The sequence below is a fragment of the Grus americana genome, chromosome 1, assembly GCF_028858705.1.
Source record: "Grus americana isolate bGruAme1 chromosome 1, bGruAme1.mat, whole genome shotgun sequence".
NCBI lineage: Eukaryota > Metazoa > Chordata > Aves > Gruiformes > Gruidae > Grus > Grus americana.
The window spans coordinates 132,553,794-132,573,284 of record NC_072852.1 but is presented as its reverse complement, the minus strand read 5'-3'; the positions used below and the strand labels follow the sequence as shown (position 1 = coordinate 132,573,284).

General features: G+C 42.7%; 1 protein-coding gene across 7 annotated transcripts in view; it reads left to right on the top strand.

The window, feature by feature from the left end:
• The first annotated feature begins 1,076 nt into the window (after positions 1–1,076).
• CNKSR2 (connector enhancer of kinase suppressor of Ras 2) overlaps positions 1,077–19,491 on the top strand; it is a 232,555-nt gene continuing 214,140 nt past the window's right edge. For 3 of the 7 annotated variants that reach the window (XM_054820942.1, XM_054820920.1, XM_054820931.1), the window contains exon 1: positions 1,077–1,640. In XM_054820942.1, coding sequence (XP_054676917.1) covers positions 1,577–1,640 — 64 coding nt within the window. In that variant the 5' untranslated portion in view covers positions 1,077–1,576. The remainder of the gene's footprint in view (positions 1,641–19,491) is intronic. The other 4 variants (XM_054820964.1, XM_054820953.1, XM_054820975.1 and 1 more) reach the window with 3 other exon arrangements.

Sequence of the window (19,491 nt, the reverse complement as noted above, 5' to 3'; positions counted from 1 at the left end):
CCACTTAGGGGCTGAGGGAATCCTCTTTTTTCTCACGTACAGATATTAAATGTCAGCGTCGGCAGCTGGCGCTCAGCAGCCGACGCTGTCAGAGGGAACATCTCGATGGCCGTCGCCTCAGCCTTGGCAGGAGAAGCAGGGCGAATGCAAATGCAGGCAAAGCTGAGCATTGGCCAACTCACTAGCAGGAAAACACCCTTAAGCGGCATTTATCCTCCGCCTGGAGCTCCGGGGGGCCCACCACCGCCTAACTGCAGAGGCTTCTAGGAAGGGTGCCTGAAAAGCACCCACGGCCACCCTAGGAGGAATCACACAAACAGACACTGTGGCACAGGGTCTGTGGGAATTGCCCCCTTGGGGTAGTCTCCAGGACGATGCAGCCTGGGGGGACACCACGAGAAGATGAACAGCTCCAGCAATGATGGTCCCCTGCAGGGGTGGTGGATTTCCGCACCTGCAGCCACCATACCTTGGTGGCACAGCTCAGGGGACAGCCGGGGCAAAGGAGCCCCCTGCGGTGCCCTCTCCCCGCTGAGGTTGCCTAATTCCTACTCCTATTCTGATGGTTGACCTCACTCCAGTTTGCCCCACTATGGCACCCTCGGGGTGAGGCAGGCAAAATAACAAGGGGCAGCTCCCCTCCCTCTCGTCCCCGGGCCGCCAGCGGACCCCGGCCAAAGGCCGCCACCCCGTCCGCGCTGCCTAGCGCGGCTCCCTCGAGGCGTTCGGCGACACCGTCCATCACAGCCATTTTACAGTCGGGCTTTTCTCAAAAAAGAAAAAAAAAAAATTACCTTTCCCGCCCACGCAGCGATGCTTTTTTCAAGGGAAAAAAAAAAAAAAGCAAAACCCCGACCCAAACCCCATACGGCAGCGCGGTGCCGCCGGCTGCGCTCCCCCGCAGGCACCCCCGGTGCCCCCGGCTCGGCGGGAGCAGGTGCTCGGTGCTGCCGCCGCCCCAGGCGCGCCCCGCCCCCCCCCCCCCCCCGGGCGGCGGCACCACCTTACGAGTCATCCTGGCCGCCCCCCCCCCCCGCTCCCCCGCCCCGGGCGGCCGTCGGGTGTCGCTTCCCATTTCACTTGGAGATATTTTCGGGTGGCGGGAGCCGCCTCGTCATTTCCGCCAGGAGAAAAAGACACCGGTGCGGGAGCCGCGGCTGCGGAGAGCCGCGGGAGCCGGCGGGCACAGCCGGGCAGAGCCGTGCCGCGGTAGTCCCCAGCACGCCGCTCCGCCGCCGCCCGGGGACCGACCCCTCGGCGGGGCCGGGAACCGCCGCCGCTGCCCGTGGGTTCGCGGGGGCGGGAGGCGTCGGAGCGTGCCGCCGCCTCCTCCCCCTTCCTCCTCCTCCTTCTCCTCCTCCTCCTCCTCCCCGCCGAGCCGGCAACATGAACTGAAATCCCCAGAGAGGCACAGAGGCGGCGAGCGAGCGAGCGGAGCGGAGGCAAGCGGGGATTTAGCGGCTCTCTCCTCCCGCCGCCGCTCGGGCTCCGGGCAGCGCGGTCCCGCCGCTCCGCACAGCCTCGCCCCTCGCCCGGAGAGCGGCGGCCGCCCGAGCCCCGCGCCCCCGCGCCCCCCATGGCCCTCATCATGGAGCCCGTCAGTAAGTGGTCGCCGAGCCAGGTCGTCGACTGGATGAAAGGTGAGGAGCGGCGCCGGGGCTGCGCGGTGCTCCCTCTCCCATCACCCCCCATCCCCGCAGGTGCGGAGAGCTCCGCGGCTTCCCCCGCGCAGGGGTCCCGCCTCCCGGCACTGCCGGCTCCCCCCCCCACCCCGTTTCGGCTGCGGGGTGGGAAGGGAGGAGGGGACCAAGGGAGGAGGGAGGCCGTCGGGGCCGCGCCGCCGGGGCGAGGGAGCAGCGTGGGGGCCGGGGGCCACGGGCTGCCCGAGGGCGCGGGGCCGCGCTCCCCCTTCCACCCCCGGGCGCAGAGGGGGGGCGGCTGGCGACCCCCGGCGGCCCATAAAGCCGGGGGTGGGGGGGGCGAGGGGAAGACTGTGCCCGGGGGAGCCCGGGGTGCTCCCGAGCGGCGGCCGCGGTGTGGCGATGGGGCTGTCCGCCCCCCCTAGCAGCGAGGGGGTGCGAGGAGCGTGGCCGGCTGCGCCGGGCAGACGCGGTGCGAAATGAGTCGCGAAACAAAAGTTTAACCTAACGTGGGCGCTCGCCCGTGCGGGGGGCACGGCTGCAACCGCGCCCCGGGGCTTGGGGGGACGGGGGAGCATCCGCAGGCGGCGGGGTCGGTGGTTCGGTCCGCGCCCTCGAGAGCGCCCCGGGGCTGCCCCCCCACCCCCGCCCCAACCCCCCGCCTCCGCCCCCGGTGCCGTGAAACCGCCTCGCCGGGCGAAGGGCGCCCAGCCCGCTCCTCTGGCCGGGCCGAGGGCACCCACGCGTGGGGGTCGCGATGCCCGGTCCCCAGGGGCGGCATTTAAAGATCTGTGATTTACATCAGCCTGGAAGAGTCCGCTGGGCTGACGTGCATTTGTACTGCTGCTCTGCTTCTCCTGCTCCCTCACCTGTCCTCCCCCAAAATAAAGTCTAATGAGAATAAAATTTGGACTTTCTGGAAGTGCTTTTCTGTTATTCTGCAGGCACCGACATGGCTTTAACACTATAATTAAAAAACGTATTTTTGTGTTTTGGGGGGGTTTTTGGTGTTTTTTTTTCTTTTTTGTGGTTTTTTTTTTTCTTATTACCTTTAAGTTAGGCTGCAGCTGTGTTTTGAATAAATCACCATAAAGTATTATATATCTTTTTATAAAGATAGAATGACCGGATGGGTACAACTTTTGAACAACTGCTACATTGTAGGAGTTCTTTATAACATGCTGCGTGCTACTAATGTGACAGTTTCATCATCCTTAAAATTTCAGGCGTATAGCATATGTTTTCAGTTATTTCATCCTGGCATTTATAGCTGTCGAGTTATAATTATATACAGTAACATACATAGTTTTGCTGTTTCTGAAGCATTCTCAATCCATAGAATAATAATAATAATAATAATAAAAATAGCATGATACTTCATATCCTAAGAAATTAGTAAATATTAATAAAAAACTTGAAGGAGCTACAGATGATCAGTATTAAAAGCAAACCCCTTTCAACTTCAAAATGTTTTATTACAGCTGTCTAGCTTCCAACATTTTTACTTATGGACAAAAAGGAAAAAAAAGATCGTGTAGGAGTTTTTTCAAATCAATGTCTGAGATACCTCCCCCATATTTTGAGAATGCAGAAAAAATAATGAATTTGCAGATCGTGCATTTTTAAAACACTTCAAAAATGTAATACATCAAATACTTTTCATAAATGACAGGTGAAGTACATTGCATGCTCTGCTTTTGTGTTGCATCAATATAAAATCAGTTATTTAAAAACAACAGGCTGACTAAATGATAACATTAAAAATGGTGAGGCTGGGTAAAGGTTCGTAGTTAGAAACCTGTGACTAACACACAGAGCTGTAAATGTGTTTTAAAAATAATTATGTGAGCTTTACAAAAAAACCCCCCATTTATTGGAATTGTGCCTACTTTTTGGATTATGAAGCTTGTTTTTTAGTTTTTAACCTGTTTATTTCTGTGCGAATGCTCGATTGTTTCTCTGGAGTACTTTCATTTTTACTGAGGAAACACATATATGTTGCTTCAAGCTTTCATTTCTTTGTTTTGTATTTTAAATTGTAGATGAACCTTCATTTAGAATAAGGTGCAAAGAGATAAAGCACCTGCTGTTGACTAGTACTGTTTGAGGAAAACCACCTAGGTAGCCACTGTACTTTCAGAAGTTGAGCCTGCAAACGAGTAAGACTGGCAGCTGTGGGCAGGTCTGGTCCTCGCTGATGGATCACACCTTCCAGAGTCTGGAGGAAGGACGGTAGTGAATAAGGGCAAGTGGTCTTGGCTGCAACATCTTCATTTTCCTCACCTATCGTTTGTAGTGTTGCGAACATTGTTATTGAAATCCAGGTGAAAATACGTTCTTCTACTGCTTTAGACACATTGTCTCCAAGAAACTACATTTCTGAAAGTCTCTGTGTTTTAAGAGGTACCCGAGACAGTTCAGTGAGTAAAACATGAACCATGTCTTTGTCATGCAAACTTTGGGGTGCATGCATTAGTGGTCTTTGCATAAGCGGCAGTCAAGTCTGGTTTGCATAAATTACATTAAATTTGAAGATGCGAGAATATTTTGCTGACTTACTGGGGTTATTTTACAGAATTATACACGGTGAACTTGGTTTTAACCTCTTCCTTGAAGTAAGTGCCCTGCTATGTAATGTGCCTGCTCAGAGCAGCTCTGTAAAGAGCATTCTTCAAAATAGATTTCAATGTTCAAAGCAAAATCTTTCCTGAAAAAGGAAAATCCCACTCTTTAACATTGTTTACAGTTATCTGAAAGTAAGGGGAAATGAAACACTTTAGATTTTATTGCTCTCAGTGTTTTTGTGATGGTCTTGCTGGTATGACCTGAACATTTGCAATAAAAGGCCCTGTCTGGAATTCTTTATTTAGGCAAAAGAGCCATTACCTCAGTGGCATTTTGTTCAAGGCAGTGATAAAGCATGGGGCCTAATATCAAAAGATGTGAGAAATGAAGACAGGGGAAGTATTCCCACTCAAAAGTGTTAGGTAAAAGTGCTGAGCTCTGGGCTGGATGGCTGGATAGGGAGCAGGCTCAAGACCATGAGTATATGTGGAATAAATACAGTCTCTCCAATATCTTCTCATTTTTTTAATTCCTTGATATACACGGTTGGTCTATGGATCCTTTAACAGCCTATGGACTCTAACGCCGCTGAGACAGAGAGTTGTACCTGGAATTGGTTATGCAAATAAGCCACTACCTAAATTTCCACCTATGAAAATGCATACATTAAGAAGTTGTGGATCAAAGTACCAGTTAAAACTTTGCAAACAAAAAGGGCAAAAGGAGCGGAGCCTGTGTCAGCATATGAGTTTTTGTATGGTTTAAAATGAACCCACTGACAGAAGATTAACTGTCATAGAGCTGGAAAAAGAGCAGATGGATTAGCTCATCTCTCCCACAGGATGGCATATTGTGAGTGGAGGATAAAATGAATATTTAAATTGATTCAAACTGTGTATTATTTTGCTTTTCATATATTTAGTACTAATTTTAAAGGCCCTGCATGGATCAGTGAGCTGAAACTGTGTCAATCACCTCCTCTGCCTCCCCTTTGGAGGACATGAGTGGATTCTACTGCCGTGTTGCAAGACGTTGACATGTTGCATAGGCGAACGCCGTCGAACGTCATGGCTTTCACTGACTCAGGAAGGGAACATGTCAGATGTGTTTTAGATTTCTGAGGTGCTGAGAAAACTCAAAGACACGCAATTACTTTCCAAACACCAGGATGTTTTTAACTGAGTCTTGTAATTTAACTTCTTCTGTCTGAGGTTGTTTATAATGGCTGTATTTTGATAAGGACTTGCTGCTTTTAACAATATTCTAGTTCTAGTTCAGTACCAACCTCTCAATGGCAGAATCTGTTCAGAAAGGCAATCCACCTGGAAAAATCAATACTACTTAATCTAACAAAGCTTAAATATTTATTTTTTTTGTGTGCTGAATGACAGCTCATAGAGCTTATACTAAGCGCATACAGCTTAAACTGTTGTAATGGTAGTCATGCTCAAGAAGCTGAGATCTGAGGCTCGGAGTAACTCTAAAGGCTTCTAATGCTAAAGAATGGGGGCTTTTTACCTCTATATAGTCTACTTTACCAGCGTTTAGAAGGATGCAAATATTTAGAAGGACTGGGGGAAGAGAATGTGCTAGCAAAGTGAAAGCAGAGTACAAAAGTTCTCCATTTGGATGACTGAATATTACATGGATTTAAGAACTGAGTTTCTGCCTGCTTTTCACCTACAGAAGTTCACGTCCGTTTTCAGGAGTGTGTGTCTTTGCACGGAGTCGCCATGGGCTGCCGACAACTGTACTGCACTTGGTGTAACAGGAATTACGTGTTGTTCGTCAAGAAAATGCAAGAGTTTGTGGGAATGCTCTGAAACGAAAAACGCTAATACTTAATAATGATTTTTTTAAAAAAATGTTGCCATGTGGATATTTTACTCCTGTTGCCGCATGTGCAGAGCCTTAGGACTTCTGTGGCAACACCTCGGTCCTCCTGCAGTTCCTGAACCATTAGGTAGCGACAGGGAGGCCCACCAGTGAGGGCACAAGCCCTCTCACAGCGCGTGGATCTAGCAAATGGATTTAGGCCTTATGAACAGTAAGGGTGACTCCTGTATTCAGGGTCGCTGTCAGACCTACCTCATTTTTTTTTTACCTTGCCTTTCTCTGAAGGAGACTGTGTTATGGATAGAGTTTAGGAGAGAGCTTTTTCTGGAGCGTAGGCTGGACTATAGTGCTGCTAAGGCCTGTCAGCATCTGCTTGGTGGCAGAGAGGAGGTGTGCTTGCACATACGTATGTCCCTCACTTCGGGCTCTCAATTTTGTCTGTCTTTTTGGGTTTTTTCAATGGTTTGAGTTAAAGGTGCTTTCTTATGCTACTTCCCTTCATATTGCTTTTGGTGGGGCCCTTAACAAATGTGACTATTAGAAATTATATGGAAAAGGCTGAGTTGTATCGTGGAAATAAAAGCCGGATATTTGAGAGTACGAAAAATTCTTGGATTCTGGAACTTCAGTTCTTTGTGAAGCTTGTGTAGATGACTGATGAGCTGCAGAATACTCGTCAACTTGAATAGTCATTGCTAAGTGCCATATGTGGAATAGATCAGGTGTTTTACAATTTGTCAGCATTAAAACTTTTTTTTTCCTCCTAAGAAAAGCAAAATGAACTTTTTCAGTATCGGAGGGTACGTATAGTACTCCATTAGCTTTGAAGCGATGCTATTAAATGGAGTCATGACTTTTACTGTAATGCCTAGCAAGAAAAGCTGTAGAAACATGAAATAGTGCCATAGTTGGAGCACAATTATGATGAACTCCTGAACTTTTTAATTTATAGATACTTACTCCATTTGTAAGAAAGTAATAAGAGTGTAAGACAAGTTGGGGGTCTTTTTGGAGAGGGGAGTTTGTACAAAGACTGATAGTCAAGGGTCAAACCGTGCTATTCCAAACTTGAGTTTTAAGGACTCGAGCTTTAAAGCTGTAGCGAAGGCAGCGCTGCAAAGATCTCTCTCTTTAGCTTGTTTATTTTTCCTGTGGATCTCTCACTTTTCGCTTGCCCTTCTGACATTAGGAGCTTTTGCAGTATTGGTGGCTGCCGCATCAGTCACGGTGACGCGTTTTAGAGCACCTTGGTTTGCGATTAGAAAACCTCTCCTGCCATTGTTTATCAGCAGAAAATGAAACTGCAATTGAAATGGGGATGTGACAAAGCCTAACAGCCCTGGTGTTGCCATAGCAAATGCAATGTTACATAAGCAGCCACTCTGCAAATAATTCATGCAGCCAATTTTTAGGCATAACATGAGAATTAATTTCTAAATTAATGATCTTTTCGGGAGGGAGCTTTACTATATATGAGGTGATCTCACCCGCTACCGAAATTAATGTGCTAGTTGTGAAGCTCTTTTAACACTGCCCGTTTACACCTTTATTTTGTTTGAACATATTGTTCTGTTTCTGAAACATCTGTTAGTTTAAATATGGCCTCACAATATGTTTTCTCAAGTGGTTTTTTGCAACAGTTCAGCGAAACTCTATATTCTGATCTTAGTCGGATTTATTTGCACACTGCAGTATTAAACCAGGCAATTTACAAATGCCTTTTCTGGTTAATGGGTGTCAAGAATTTTGCAACGCAGCGATATAAACCAGATCACTTTTCAGATGAGAGTTTTGAAATATATATACAGATGTATTTTTAGAATCTTTGCAAGTAGTTGTCTTTTAGCGCTCGGGCAATAATAAACCATGTAGTTTTATCTTCTAAAACCCAAAGTGGCAAATGCTCTAGCCTTTCTATCTGATCCTCAGAAGTGTAGATAACGATTTAATCTCAATAAAGTTATTGTAGCATTTGATTGTACTGTATTTCTCAGAGTCAAGTAGTAATATTTGTTACCAATTTCCAGAGGAACAGGGAAAAGCTGTTTCCTGAGCAAATTCTTCATGTGGAGGCTTGCATTCAAAGGTATGCAACCAGGAGAATGAGAAAGCTTGTTCCTCAGGCTGCCTTACTATGTAGATGCTGGGTGTTGGTGGTTTTTTCCCAAGAAGTTACCATTTCCTCATTAAATTATAGGCTAACTATATCAGTGATCACCTGTAGCAAGCATTTACCTTTAGCTGGATAACTTAGCTTTAGATTTCTAGATCCAAATAAAACAAAACTGTGCTACTATCACACTTACTGCTTAAATAATTTACTTAATGAAACCGTTAAATTTTCAGTTTAGAAGCTGAATAGTTATCAAGACAAATGCTGTAGTATAAGGGTTCCCAAATACCTCACTAAAAAAAATCCAAATCTGGAAGCGGTGTGTCATGAAACTGTGAAATGCCACATTTTCTTCATTCATCTCTTCCAGCTTTTCAAACACATCGACTTTTTCTAAAAAGGTGAAGTAGGGAGATGGAGATGAGTTGTATTTTTCAAGAAGAAAAATTTGGGGGGCCCAATATTAGTCCCGTGTTATAGTCAAAATGCAGAGGAAAGGAACCTACTTGCAGCACTGTGCAGGGAGTTTAATTTCCTCTTGTGGGACAGTTGGACCTAGCAGAATATTTGCTCTTAAATTTAAAATAGCTGACTGTCCAAGAGCAAGCATCTGCCACTCCTCATAATGCTCCTTTCTTGCAATTGAGGGATGAAGGGCTGGAAGACAGAGGTCTGTTGGTCTGGTGCGCCCAAGATCTGGAATGCTACACGAGCATCCACTCACACGCACCTTTCGCCCTCACCGTATCTGGGGGTTAGCAGATGCCTGGTAGATGAGAGAAATTTTTCCTTGAGGTTTCCTGTGCAGGCATTTCTGTTATGCAAAGGGAATTTGGTATATCGAGTCATTTTAAAGCACGGGAGGCTTGAAAATCTAGGCCTTTTTATTCTGCTTATCTGCCAAATAATATTATCTTTGAGAAAATAGCTGTGAGTGTGATCTTGTAGGGTGCTCAGAATTTCCAGTTGATGCTTTAAGTAGAAATTTAGGGCACTTGGTACCTCAGATGAAGTGCCTAGAACAGTAATTTCAAAGTGTTTGGCCTTACATGATTAACATCTGCTACGGTACCATATGGTGGGAATTTCCAAGTAAACTGTTAATTAATATATGAGTGTACCAGAGTAAGCCGTAATTAAACTATATTCAGCTGAAGTGTATTATTTTAATATAGTGGGATGGAAAGTGCTGTACTTCTGTATTATAGACCTTTTCTGTTGTGTGAAGAAGAGGGCAAAAAGTTGATGAGAATTAATTGAGCCTTTAAATTAAAGGTTCAAGTAGCTTTTTTAAATAAATGGTTTAAGACTCACATCAGCATCAAACATCCATTGATTTAAGTGGAATAGGGTCTTTGTTTGGTAATGATGAATTTTTGATTGTGAATGCTTTGGAGACTCCTCTGCTAGGATTTTACTGGTGTCCACTGTGGGTGGTCAGTGGATGTCCAGCTGAGCCACGCAAGCAAGCAAGCCATTTTCACGTAACTTCACATATCACTGATGAGGCTATGCCTGCACTGCTTGGTCTAGAACCACCAGCAGACCAAAATCTTCCTGTGCGAGCTGGCCAAAATGGTCTGGAGGAGTGTTGGGGTGGGAGTTAAGGGTGTGCACGAGACGGGGTAATGCTGGGACCTCCTTCCTGGCCCTCTTGTTTTTGGGAGGATGATGAGCACACCTGTGGATACTGCTGAGCAGCTGGCTAGGTCACCTCTAAAGGGCTCTTGCCTCTCACAGAGGATGATCGTTGGACGTGTAGAAGTTTATAATATTACTGTTTTTGTTAAAGTGTAGAATTTATTTTTAGTTTGGCCACATCCACCAGTTGCCAATAGCTACAGCTGTAAATGACCTATTTTAAAGTAGATTCTTCTTCCCTGGCCTCCCTTCCTTTTCTCTTTCCCTTCTCTCCTGATAATCTTCATGTCAGTAACAAGGTGAAGAAAACCTTCCTCTGCATAATGAGGCCAGGTAAATATAGGTGGGACCCGCCAGTGTTGTCTGAGGAATTCACTAGATGGCATTCTTCCCTCTGAGTCAACACCGTAACCGTTCATGGGAATGACAAGAGACCTTATTAGTGAGATGTGAACCTGAAATCTTGGCCAGGTGTGGTTGCTAAAGGCTGGCTGGCATTCTTCATAATAGTGGGAAAGTTAACTCTAGCGCCCCGATTAAATTCCATGTTAATAATTAAAATCTTTGTAACTGGACTCCCCTCATTGATATCCATGACTGAGAGAGATGTGCCTTCCTTCCTTTCCTTAATTGCTTTGTAGTTTTGTTGGTTGCTTTCACACAGTTGATATTTCGATTTGCAAAGTGCAGTGCTGTTCTTGTCCTTGATTTGTTTCAGATATTCAAAAAATAGTGGTTGAGGGACCTGTTGAATGCAAAGGAGAAGTTGCTGTCTGAAAAAATAACTTATGTTGTGTACCTTCAACTGTTGTGAGTCCTCACTTTTCCTGCGTTGTGTACGCCTTTTAAACACCAAACAAATACCAATTTTCTTCTTGCCTTATTCTGATTAAAGTGTGGCTGAAGTATGAGGTGAAATATCCAAAAAGTACCTTGTTGAGTGTCCAGCACTGGCTGACTTCTGGATGGCTTGTTTATTCTTTCTTTATGGTCATGGACAGAGCCATGTGCCCTTTGTCTCTGTTTCTCTTCAGAGGTCAAGCATGGCTCTTTTTTGGTAGACTTTGTTTTATTAGACCAATATGAAAAAAATACAAATTGTTAGTGTGTTTTTATTTTTGTAGTCTGCTTCTACTTGTTTCTAAAACTTTCTGTAAGGGCATGATGATGAAGTGGTCATTATTGCTTTTCAGAGAGCTGTTTATTGCCCTTTTCAAATATTGTGGTCTTCAAATATTTTCAAATAAAACTAACTATATGTTAATTTAACCTAGAACGTGGAGGTTTATTGTTTCTTAAATTTCTCTTTATGTTTTTTTAGTATAGTTTTGAGTGTTGTGCCCCACAAGCCCTCTTGAAAATACCTGTGATCAGTAGTTTCACTGTTGGGTACTGGACTTCAAAGTCAGATATAGTTTTCATTACTTTAGCTGTTACTTCATTGTATGTTTTAAACCATATGGATCTTAGCTGTTTAATGCAGTCTGTGGTCAAAAGCCTATTTCTGGAGCCCTGATAATGGAGTCGCAGAGCACAGTGTAGTGTGAATAATTTGTCAGGCTCTGCGTGGGGATTTGAGAGAGAGAGTTTCAGTCTGGAAGCGTAATCATTGCACATAAGAAATTTCCATATCAGTGTCAATCTGAATCTTTGAAGGAAGGAGGAGAGTTTATAATTAGAAAAATAAGAAAGTTAGGTATATGACAGGATTCTCTGAAAGCAGATAAACTCATTTTTTAAAAGGACCGGATATTTCATAGCCCTCAAAGGATTGTTTTAAATGTCTGCTTTAGCAAATTACATTACTGGCATAGCATTTGAATGCCTGCGTGAGTTATGATGCAGCTACCCTTAGCAACTGTAGAAAGTAAAATGGTGCATATGCAGTCATGAAACTTCTGTATTACTAAGATTAGCATACGTCCTCGTATGGGTTATTTTGGGTTTTTTTCCTTTTAAATAAAGGATTTGGTGTTCCTGGTAACTACCTTGGCTTGAATAAGACAGCAGAAGAGTTGTGGCAAAGCTAATGAAGCAGTGCTAGCCATCTCCCTGATGGAAATGTCAGTATTTGAAAATGGTCTTACCAGCTTACCAAACCAAGGCCTTGGGAAAAACAAAATACTCGGTGCAAAACAAAACATCACTTTTCTATAAAAATATAACCCATGTACTATGTAGTATTCCCTACATGAATAAAAGGTGAAATTTGTTGCGGAAGGCTCAAGGTAATTTCAGTTACTAAAAGTTTACAAAGTTAGTTTACAAGGAGCTCACTGATTCCTTGCGTGTTCTGTCTTCATCAATAAACCCCTTTTCTGTTACTTATTTGGACGTCATCCGTTTTCTCCATTTCATCCTAACAGTTGTCCTTCAGCTCACTATAAGCCACACTGAACTATTCAACTGGAGGTAACTAACGCTAATGAGATATGAATGAATAAACCTGAACAGAGTGGACAATTAGTGACTGCCTCTGGTGGTGTTATTAGATCATTGGGTTTTATCCGTCTTCCTGCAATGATGCTTTCTGAAGCAGGGTGCGATGGCATGCTGTAGGTGGCTGCCAGGGCATCCAAAAGCCAGGAATTGCAGAACAGGGGCTTGAGTTTGCAGGATACCGTGTCCTGAATGTCTTTTTACCTCTGCAAATCTGCACAAACTCCTCTTTAGGAAAATGAGTGCTGCCTGTGTAATAGAATAACTGAAAAGATAACTTTGATACGTCATGCATTCCTTCAAAAAAACCAAAAATTAATCGAAAATTTGTTTTCTAGTTGAAAAGAAGGTAAAGCAGAATAAAAACTTTGCTGCCCAGTTCCTTAGTAAAAAAATAATTAAAAGACCCTTACTTTAGAAAACATTTGTTTTTTCAGTTGATAATATTTTGCAGGCTGTGGTGAGAATGGTTACATTTTAGATCCAAAGGAAAAACGAACATGCTCGTAACTCTTCAGTTGCATATATATGAAATTGATTCAATTAATAGACAGAATTAAGTAACATCTACAAATTGTAACGTGGTCTTGTCATTTCATTAGGTTTCCTCACTGTGTGTATGTTCAGTAATGTGGTCTTCCTCTTACAAGGTAATTGACCTGTATTTATCCGAATAATTAAAACTAAATCTTAAGCCTGTACCCTCTCATTTAGTTCTTTCAAACTCTGGAAGGAGTTTCCTGCAGAATACTGTATTGATAAATCTTACTAAATCAAAATTCACCTCAGGAAAGAATTAAAATGAGACCTCTGAAGGGAAAGATTGATGTGCGTCGGGATGTAGTTTCAATCGATGATAAAACTGTTTCTAAATTTACAGATCTATCTAAATAACTTTTCTTTTGATAGAATCTTTTAAAGTATTAAGGCAATTCACAAAGTTGTAGCTCAAAGTTTTGGAGTTCAAAGCATCTCAGTAATGTCAAATGTTATGACTGTACTTCCTAGAAAGAAAATGGCTTCCAGATTACAGTAATTTAAAAATGAGCAAATAGATAGAAATAGCTTTTCAGTGGCATGATTAGGTATTTAAATCTCAAGAGGTCATTTGTTTTTGTTTACTGCTCATTATTTTCAGATTTTTCTGTCACTGTGGAACAGCACTAAATGGTAAATTGTAAATGGCTTAATGGTAAAAATCAGCCGTCAGTGTTGAGAAAAATAAATTCGTGTAGCTCCTCTAGAAGAGCTCACCCTTCTTGTGTGTAATCAAGCAACATAAGAACAATTGACTTGAATGAACTTTTGATGAGTTTTTAAATGTGTTCCCTTTAAAGTTATTATCATATGACAGATGGGAAGTAAACTAGCAGGGAGTTCAGAGAGGTCGGATAAGGCCAGCTATAAAGAGTTGTCTGCCTCTTTGGTGGGGTTTTTTTTTTTTTTTACCCTTTTTTTTCCTCCTTTCCCTTAATGACTTTTTGCTGTGGCATATGTGACTTTATTTAAGTTTGTTCTGTGCACTCTAATCCAATTGCTTTGTTTAGTCAAATGAATGTTTTTTATTTTGTTTTGAATTTTATCTTTTGTTTTTAGCATTAAACGTGCATATTTAATTAGGATATGTTATTAAAGATTAGATTCTCACAATGGGATGTGTGCCAGCTCTTGAAATGAAGTCATGCTTGTCAGGAGATAGTAAATAATAAGCTTAGTAAGGTTTAAAAGATGTGTCTTGCAAAACATTAGCCCCTGTAATGAGTGCAAAGTGGCAACAGCACATAAATATCAATTGTTTTTCTCCAGTGGATCCGTTTGAATATGAGTTTTCTTAATTTGAATTAAATTTTCTTTTGCCAGTTTAATGAAACAAGGAAGAAGGGATGTTTGTCTTTTGAGAAACCACAGTTTCCCATCCCAGAACAATGACTTGTTTTGAACTGAAGGGGAACAATCCGACATTCATACAATATCTTGTAATCTCTGTTCCCAAAACCACGTTAAAAATAAGAAACTGCTGTCCAGCGAATCCCCATTTAACTGCAAGGAGGAGTCTCGGATTCCCAGCTTTGCTTTCGGGACTGTCCATGTTTTGTTCTTCGTTTTATCCAGAATCTTTTCATACCCCTGGGAACAAGGGCTTGGAGCATAAGGTTCCATGTGCTCTTAAATACCACGAGCATCCTGGCTGGTGTGAGTGCGCACGCATGTGTGCGTGTGCGTGTGGCTGGTGTGCCCAGGGTGGCATTGGCAAGAACAGGATTTGGAGACAAGGATGGGTCTGTCTCCATCCTAACTGGATGAGACAAAACTGTCTGCAGTCATGCCCTGAAAGATTGAGAGCGGCTTTTGATGACTGTGGTCTTAAATTCAGGCATCTAATTTCTGTATTTAAGTGCATGAATCTCTACGTGGGCCTGGGCAGAGTAACGCCTCTGCTAATGATCTGTGCAGTGGGTTTTTCATCAATGTTTCTGATGTGTCCCCTGGCCCCTGTGGGAGAAGGAGGAGCTGGCGTAGCCCTTCTTCAGGGTGCACTTCTAGCCCGAAGCAAAGGGGTAAGTGGGAACAGTATGTTGGGATACAAATATATGATGTGGAAAGCAGAGTAATTTAAGAAGAGAGGAGAAAAAAAGGCGTACTGTGTGTACATATGTATTCTCAGTCGCTTTTGTTTTACGTTAAATTATTTTTTAATTTTTTAAGTTATATTCATAACATTTTGAAATTGCATGTAGAAAATAAGTGCTTGACTCAGGAGCCATGTGGTATGAGGTGTAACACTGGCAAAGAGAAACTGCCTGTGCTAATGAGCAAATCTTTCACTAAGATTAATAAAAGAAAAGAAAAACAAACCCAAACAAGTAATGAAGAAAATTCCCCATATTTAGTAATACTGGGTTGCTTACCAAGTAGCCAAAACCTGTAGTATCTGGTGCTGAAACTAAGTAGCCATTACACAAAGTAACAGCATATTCCTGTGGGCACCACACTGCTAGAGGCACCATTTTTGGCTAACACACAAAACTTTTGTACTCCATACTGGAAGGTCTTAAAAATCCTGCATTTCATTTTGCTAGAAACTCTTATCCCAGGTGACTGAACAAAAGTACAGAAAATGGTTCTTTATACCGTTGAATTTTTTCCCGTGTGCTGCTGACCCTCTCTATTCTTTGCATTGCTGGGGAGTTACCAGTGTTTTCAGCAGCAGGTGAAGGGGCTGCTCGTCACCCGCTCCATCCCAAGTCCTCCAGCTCCTCCTCATTACAGGGGAGGGGGAAGGTTAAATGCCTCGTGTCATCTTTACTTTAAGTGCACTGAAGCATTTCTAACTGACTGGCTGCTTTTTTTAATGAAAGAAATTTGTCTTGTAACAGCTTTATATGCCCAGCTAATTAAAACCACTCCATTATATTACTCTCCATGTATCCTGTTTGGTAGGCAGAAATTGTTTGCTCTTTCACAGATTCATGTCTTGTTGATGTTGCTTTTGTAGGACACTGCTGTCTTGGACTTGTATAACTTAGAAATAATAAGGCACTAAGGCTTTTTATATATTGGAAAATAGAAAGATTTGTTAATCATTAACACAGAAAACATTTGCAGTCTTGTTTAGCATCATAAGATCCAGTTTGTTCTGCGGGTGTAAATGCCTCAGCTTTATGGCAAGACTAAGGTGAGCGACATTTAGTTTGATACATGAAGCTTGGGAATGTGTTTTACATAAAGAAATCATTACAACATGGTATGCCTTTGCTAGCAACCTTTGTAAAAGCTGTCAGGCAGGAAAAATGCCTTTCTTTTTTTTTTCTTTTTTTTTCTCTTTTTTCTTCTTTTTCTTTTTTTTTCTTCTTTCTTTTTTCTTTCTTTTTTCTTTCTTTTTTCTTTCTTTTTTCTTTCTTTTTTCTCTCTTTTTTCTCTCTTTTTTCTCTCTTTTTTCTCTCTTTTTTCTCTCTTTTTTCTCTCTTTTTTCTCTCTTTTTTCTCTCTTTTTTCTTTTTTCTCTCTTTTTTTTCTGTCTTTCTTTTTTTCTTTCTTTCTTTTTTTCTTTCTTTCTTTTTTTCTTTCTTTTTTTTCTTTTTTCTTTCTTTCTTTTTTTCTTTCTTTCTTTTTTTCTTTCTTTCTTTTTTTCTTTCTTTCTTTTTTTCTTTCTTTCTTTTTTTCTTTCTTTCTTTTTTTTCTTTCTTTCTTTTTTTTCTTTCTTTCTTTTTTTTCTTTCTTTTTTCTTTTTTTTCTTTCTTTCTTTTTTTCTTTCTTTTTTTTCTTTCTTTCTTTTTTTTCTTTCTTTTTTCTTTTTCTTTTTTTTCTTTTTTCTTTTTTCTTTTTTCTTTTTTCTTTTTTCTTTTTTCTTTTTTTCTTTCTTTCTTTTTTTCTTTCTTTCTTTTTTTTCTTTCTTTCTTTTTTTTCTTTCTTTCTTTTTTTTCTTTCTTTCTTTTTTTTTCTTTTTTTTCGTGAAGAGGCAGCATTGTCTGTACTTGCTTAGGCACTCAGTGTTGGTTGATGCCCTTCAGATTGTTTGAAGCTTTGTATGTTTTTCCAGTGGTCTCCTCATTGCAGCACTTTGATTTCTTCCATACGGATCTGAGTGTGCACAGGTGGGACTTGAAGACTGCCATGCCGCCTGTCACTCCTGATTTGAGACCTGGAGGTCTGAGGAACTTCACCCAGCTGGGAAGCTGGATCGGCTGTTGAGATGGAGTCACCTTCTAAACAAATCATGCGTACCCTGTTTTTCCGCCTATCTTTTTCTCGTGCCAAAAGCTGTGGGGTGGACTGAGGATTAACAACCCCATTAACTTTTGTCCCAGCTGTCAAGCAGTCCCTTGACAAATTCTTTGGTGGTCATGTTGATGCAGATTCTGTAGCACATTGAAAAGTAAAAAAATCATTATTAGTGGCTAAAAATTTCACAAATGAGGTTTCTGTTTAGTACATTGTTGCTTAGCCTGTTGACCGAACAAGTTGGGTTCTTTTTGCAAATACAAGAGTCTTAAAAACGAAGACCAACCACTCCCACCTCTCCAAAAGGAAGGGATGGAGCAGGACTTGAGTCGGCACCTTTCTTCATCCCAGCGTAGAGAATTGTTCACCAAGGACATTACAGCCTGAATGGCATGACAGAAAAGGTGAAGTGCATTATTGCGTTGGTTATTTGGAGGGAGAGATCCGGTAAGCAAAAGATAATTGCCCACATTTCTGGCTGAGCAGTAGAAGCCGTGACAATTTGCCATCTGGTTTGCCATTATTCTGACTGAATGTAGGAGGAGAGAGAGTATTTGTAATTCATAACGCGGTATTTTGGGAGAGGCTTGGTGCCGGAAACCAGCCGGATGGGTGCCTGTTGTCCTAGACTCTGTAAAATATAGGCCCTGTATAACCTAGTTTGTCATACATGAAAAGAGAGAGGCAATGTATGAGTAGACAGAGAAAGAAGAGTATTGCAAGCTTTTTGTTTCATATAGGTTATCTGATTAAATTATTTTGAGTCATAGGAAACTCTTTGGTGTAAAATTCCTGCCGGCTATACACTATAGGTCTGCTTTGATCTTGCTCAGCGCTTATCACTGTTACAATGATAAGCGAGACACTACAAAACAAATTTGTGCTGATGAAAAATAAACAAATACACTATCAAAATCTATTTCAGAAGCTCCTTGAAGCTGTATGAGAAATATCAGTGTTTTGAGAAAGTACTAATACATGGTGTTGCTGTGGATATCGGCTGGATCTGCATCCCATTTCTTACGAGGGCGGGAGGGGCTTCAGTATATATTGCTCAATAAGTTACCAATTATGAGTCAGGTCATAATAAGACTTTAAAGATTTTTAGAAGTGCTCTGCAGATAAGATTAATAGGTCATTTGGTGGGTCTGTATAGTATGTTCGTGTGTTAAAACAAGCTCAAAAGTATCAGTTAGGGTCCTGAAGAATGCTCATTATTAATAATGTCACAGCGAATGTTTACATTTTCGTAAGCTCTAGCTTTTATTTGTACCAGTATTTGTGATGGCTTTTAAAGGAATGTTTTCAAAGGTATTTCTGGAGTTTCTGAAGGAAAATTTGAAATTACATCATCTTACAGTTTGAGACTAAGCCTTTTCTGGTTTTGAGTTTGCCTAAAATAATTGATGATATTAAAATATCAAGACTGGTAGGAAAAGAAGCCAACCCATTCTAACATAAAAATTATAGAAAAACGAAGTAACTAATGCAATGTGTCTTGAATGAACTATGCACCATTTTTCTTTTTGCATTTCAGAATACTAAATGCTTATGGAGTTTACCATATGCCAAGGCAGGTGACAGGGAAGAGCAGGTGGAGACACTTCATGCTTTTGGTAGAGGGACTAAAAGGTCTTCCCTGGTTCTTGCTTTGTCCCATAGTTGCGTGGTTACTGGTTTGGGTGCCAAGCTCCTGATGTACCAGCAGAGTCAGCGTGTGTGCAGCAGGGCTGCTGCTGGCGGCTCTGCAGCCGTGCCAGGGCAGCGCTGGTGTGGAGATGCCGGCGGGCAGGGGGAGGCAGCTCTTGTCGTAGCGCTGTGCCCCCCTGCGGCATTTGGGTCACAACAACCCCAGGCAACGCTACAGGCTGGGGGAAGAGTGGCTGGAAAGCTGCCTGGTGGAAAAGGACCTGGAGTTGTTGGTCAACAGCCGGCTGAATATGAGCTAGCAGTGTGCCCAGGTGGCCAACAGCATCCTGGCTTGTATCAGACACAGTGTGGCCAGCAGGACTAGGGAAGTGATTGTTCCCCTGTACTCGGCACTGGTGAGGCCGCACCTCAAGTGCTGTGTTCAGTTTTGGGCCCTTCACTACAAGAAGGACATTGAGGTGCTGGAGCGTGTCCAGAGAAGGGCAGCAAAGCTGGTGAAGGCTCTGGAGCACAAGTCTTATGAGGAACGGCTGAGGGAACTGGGGTTGTTTAGCCTGGAGAGAAGAAGGCTGAAGGGAGACCTTATCACTCTCTACAACTACCTGAAAGGAGGCTGTAGCCAGGTGGGTGTTGGTCTCTTCTCCCAAGTAACTAGTGAAAGGACAAGAGGAAATGTCCTCAAGTTGCACCTGGGGAGGTTTATTTTGGGTATTAGGAAAAATTTCTTCAGGGAAAGGGTTGTCAATCATTGGACCAGGCTGCCCAGGGAAGTGGTTGAGTCACCATCCCTGGAGCTATTTAAAAGATGTGTAGACGTGGAGCTCAGGGACATGGTTTAGCCATTGGACTGGCAGTGCTAGGTTAATGGTTGGACTTGATGATCTTG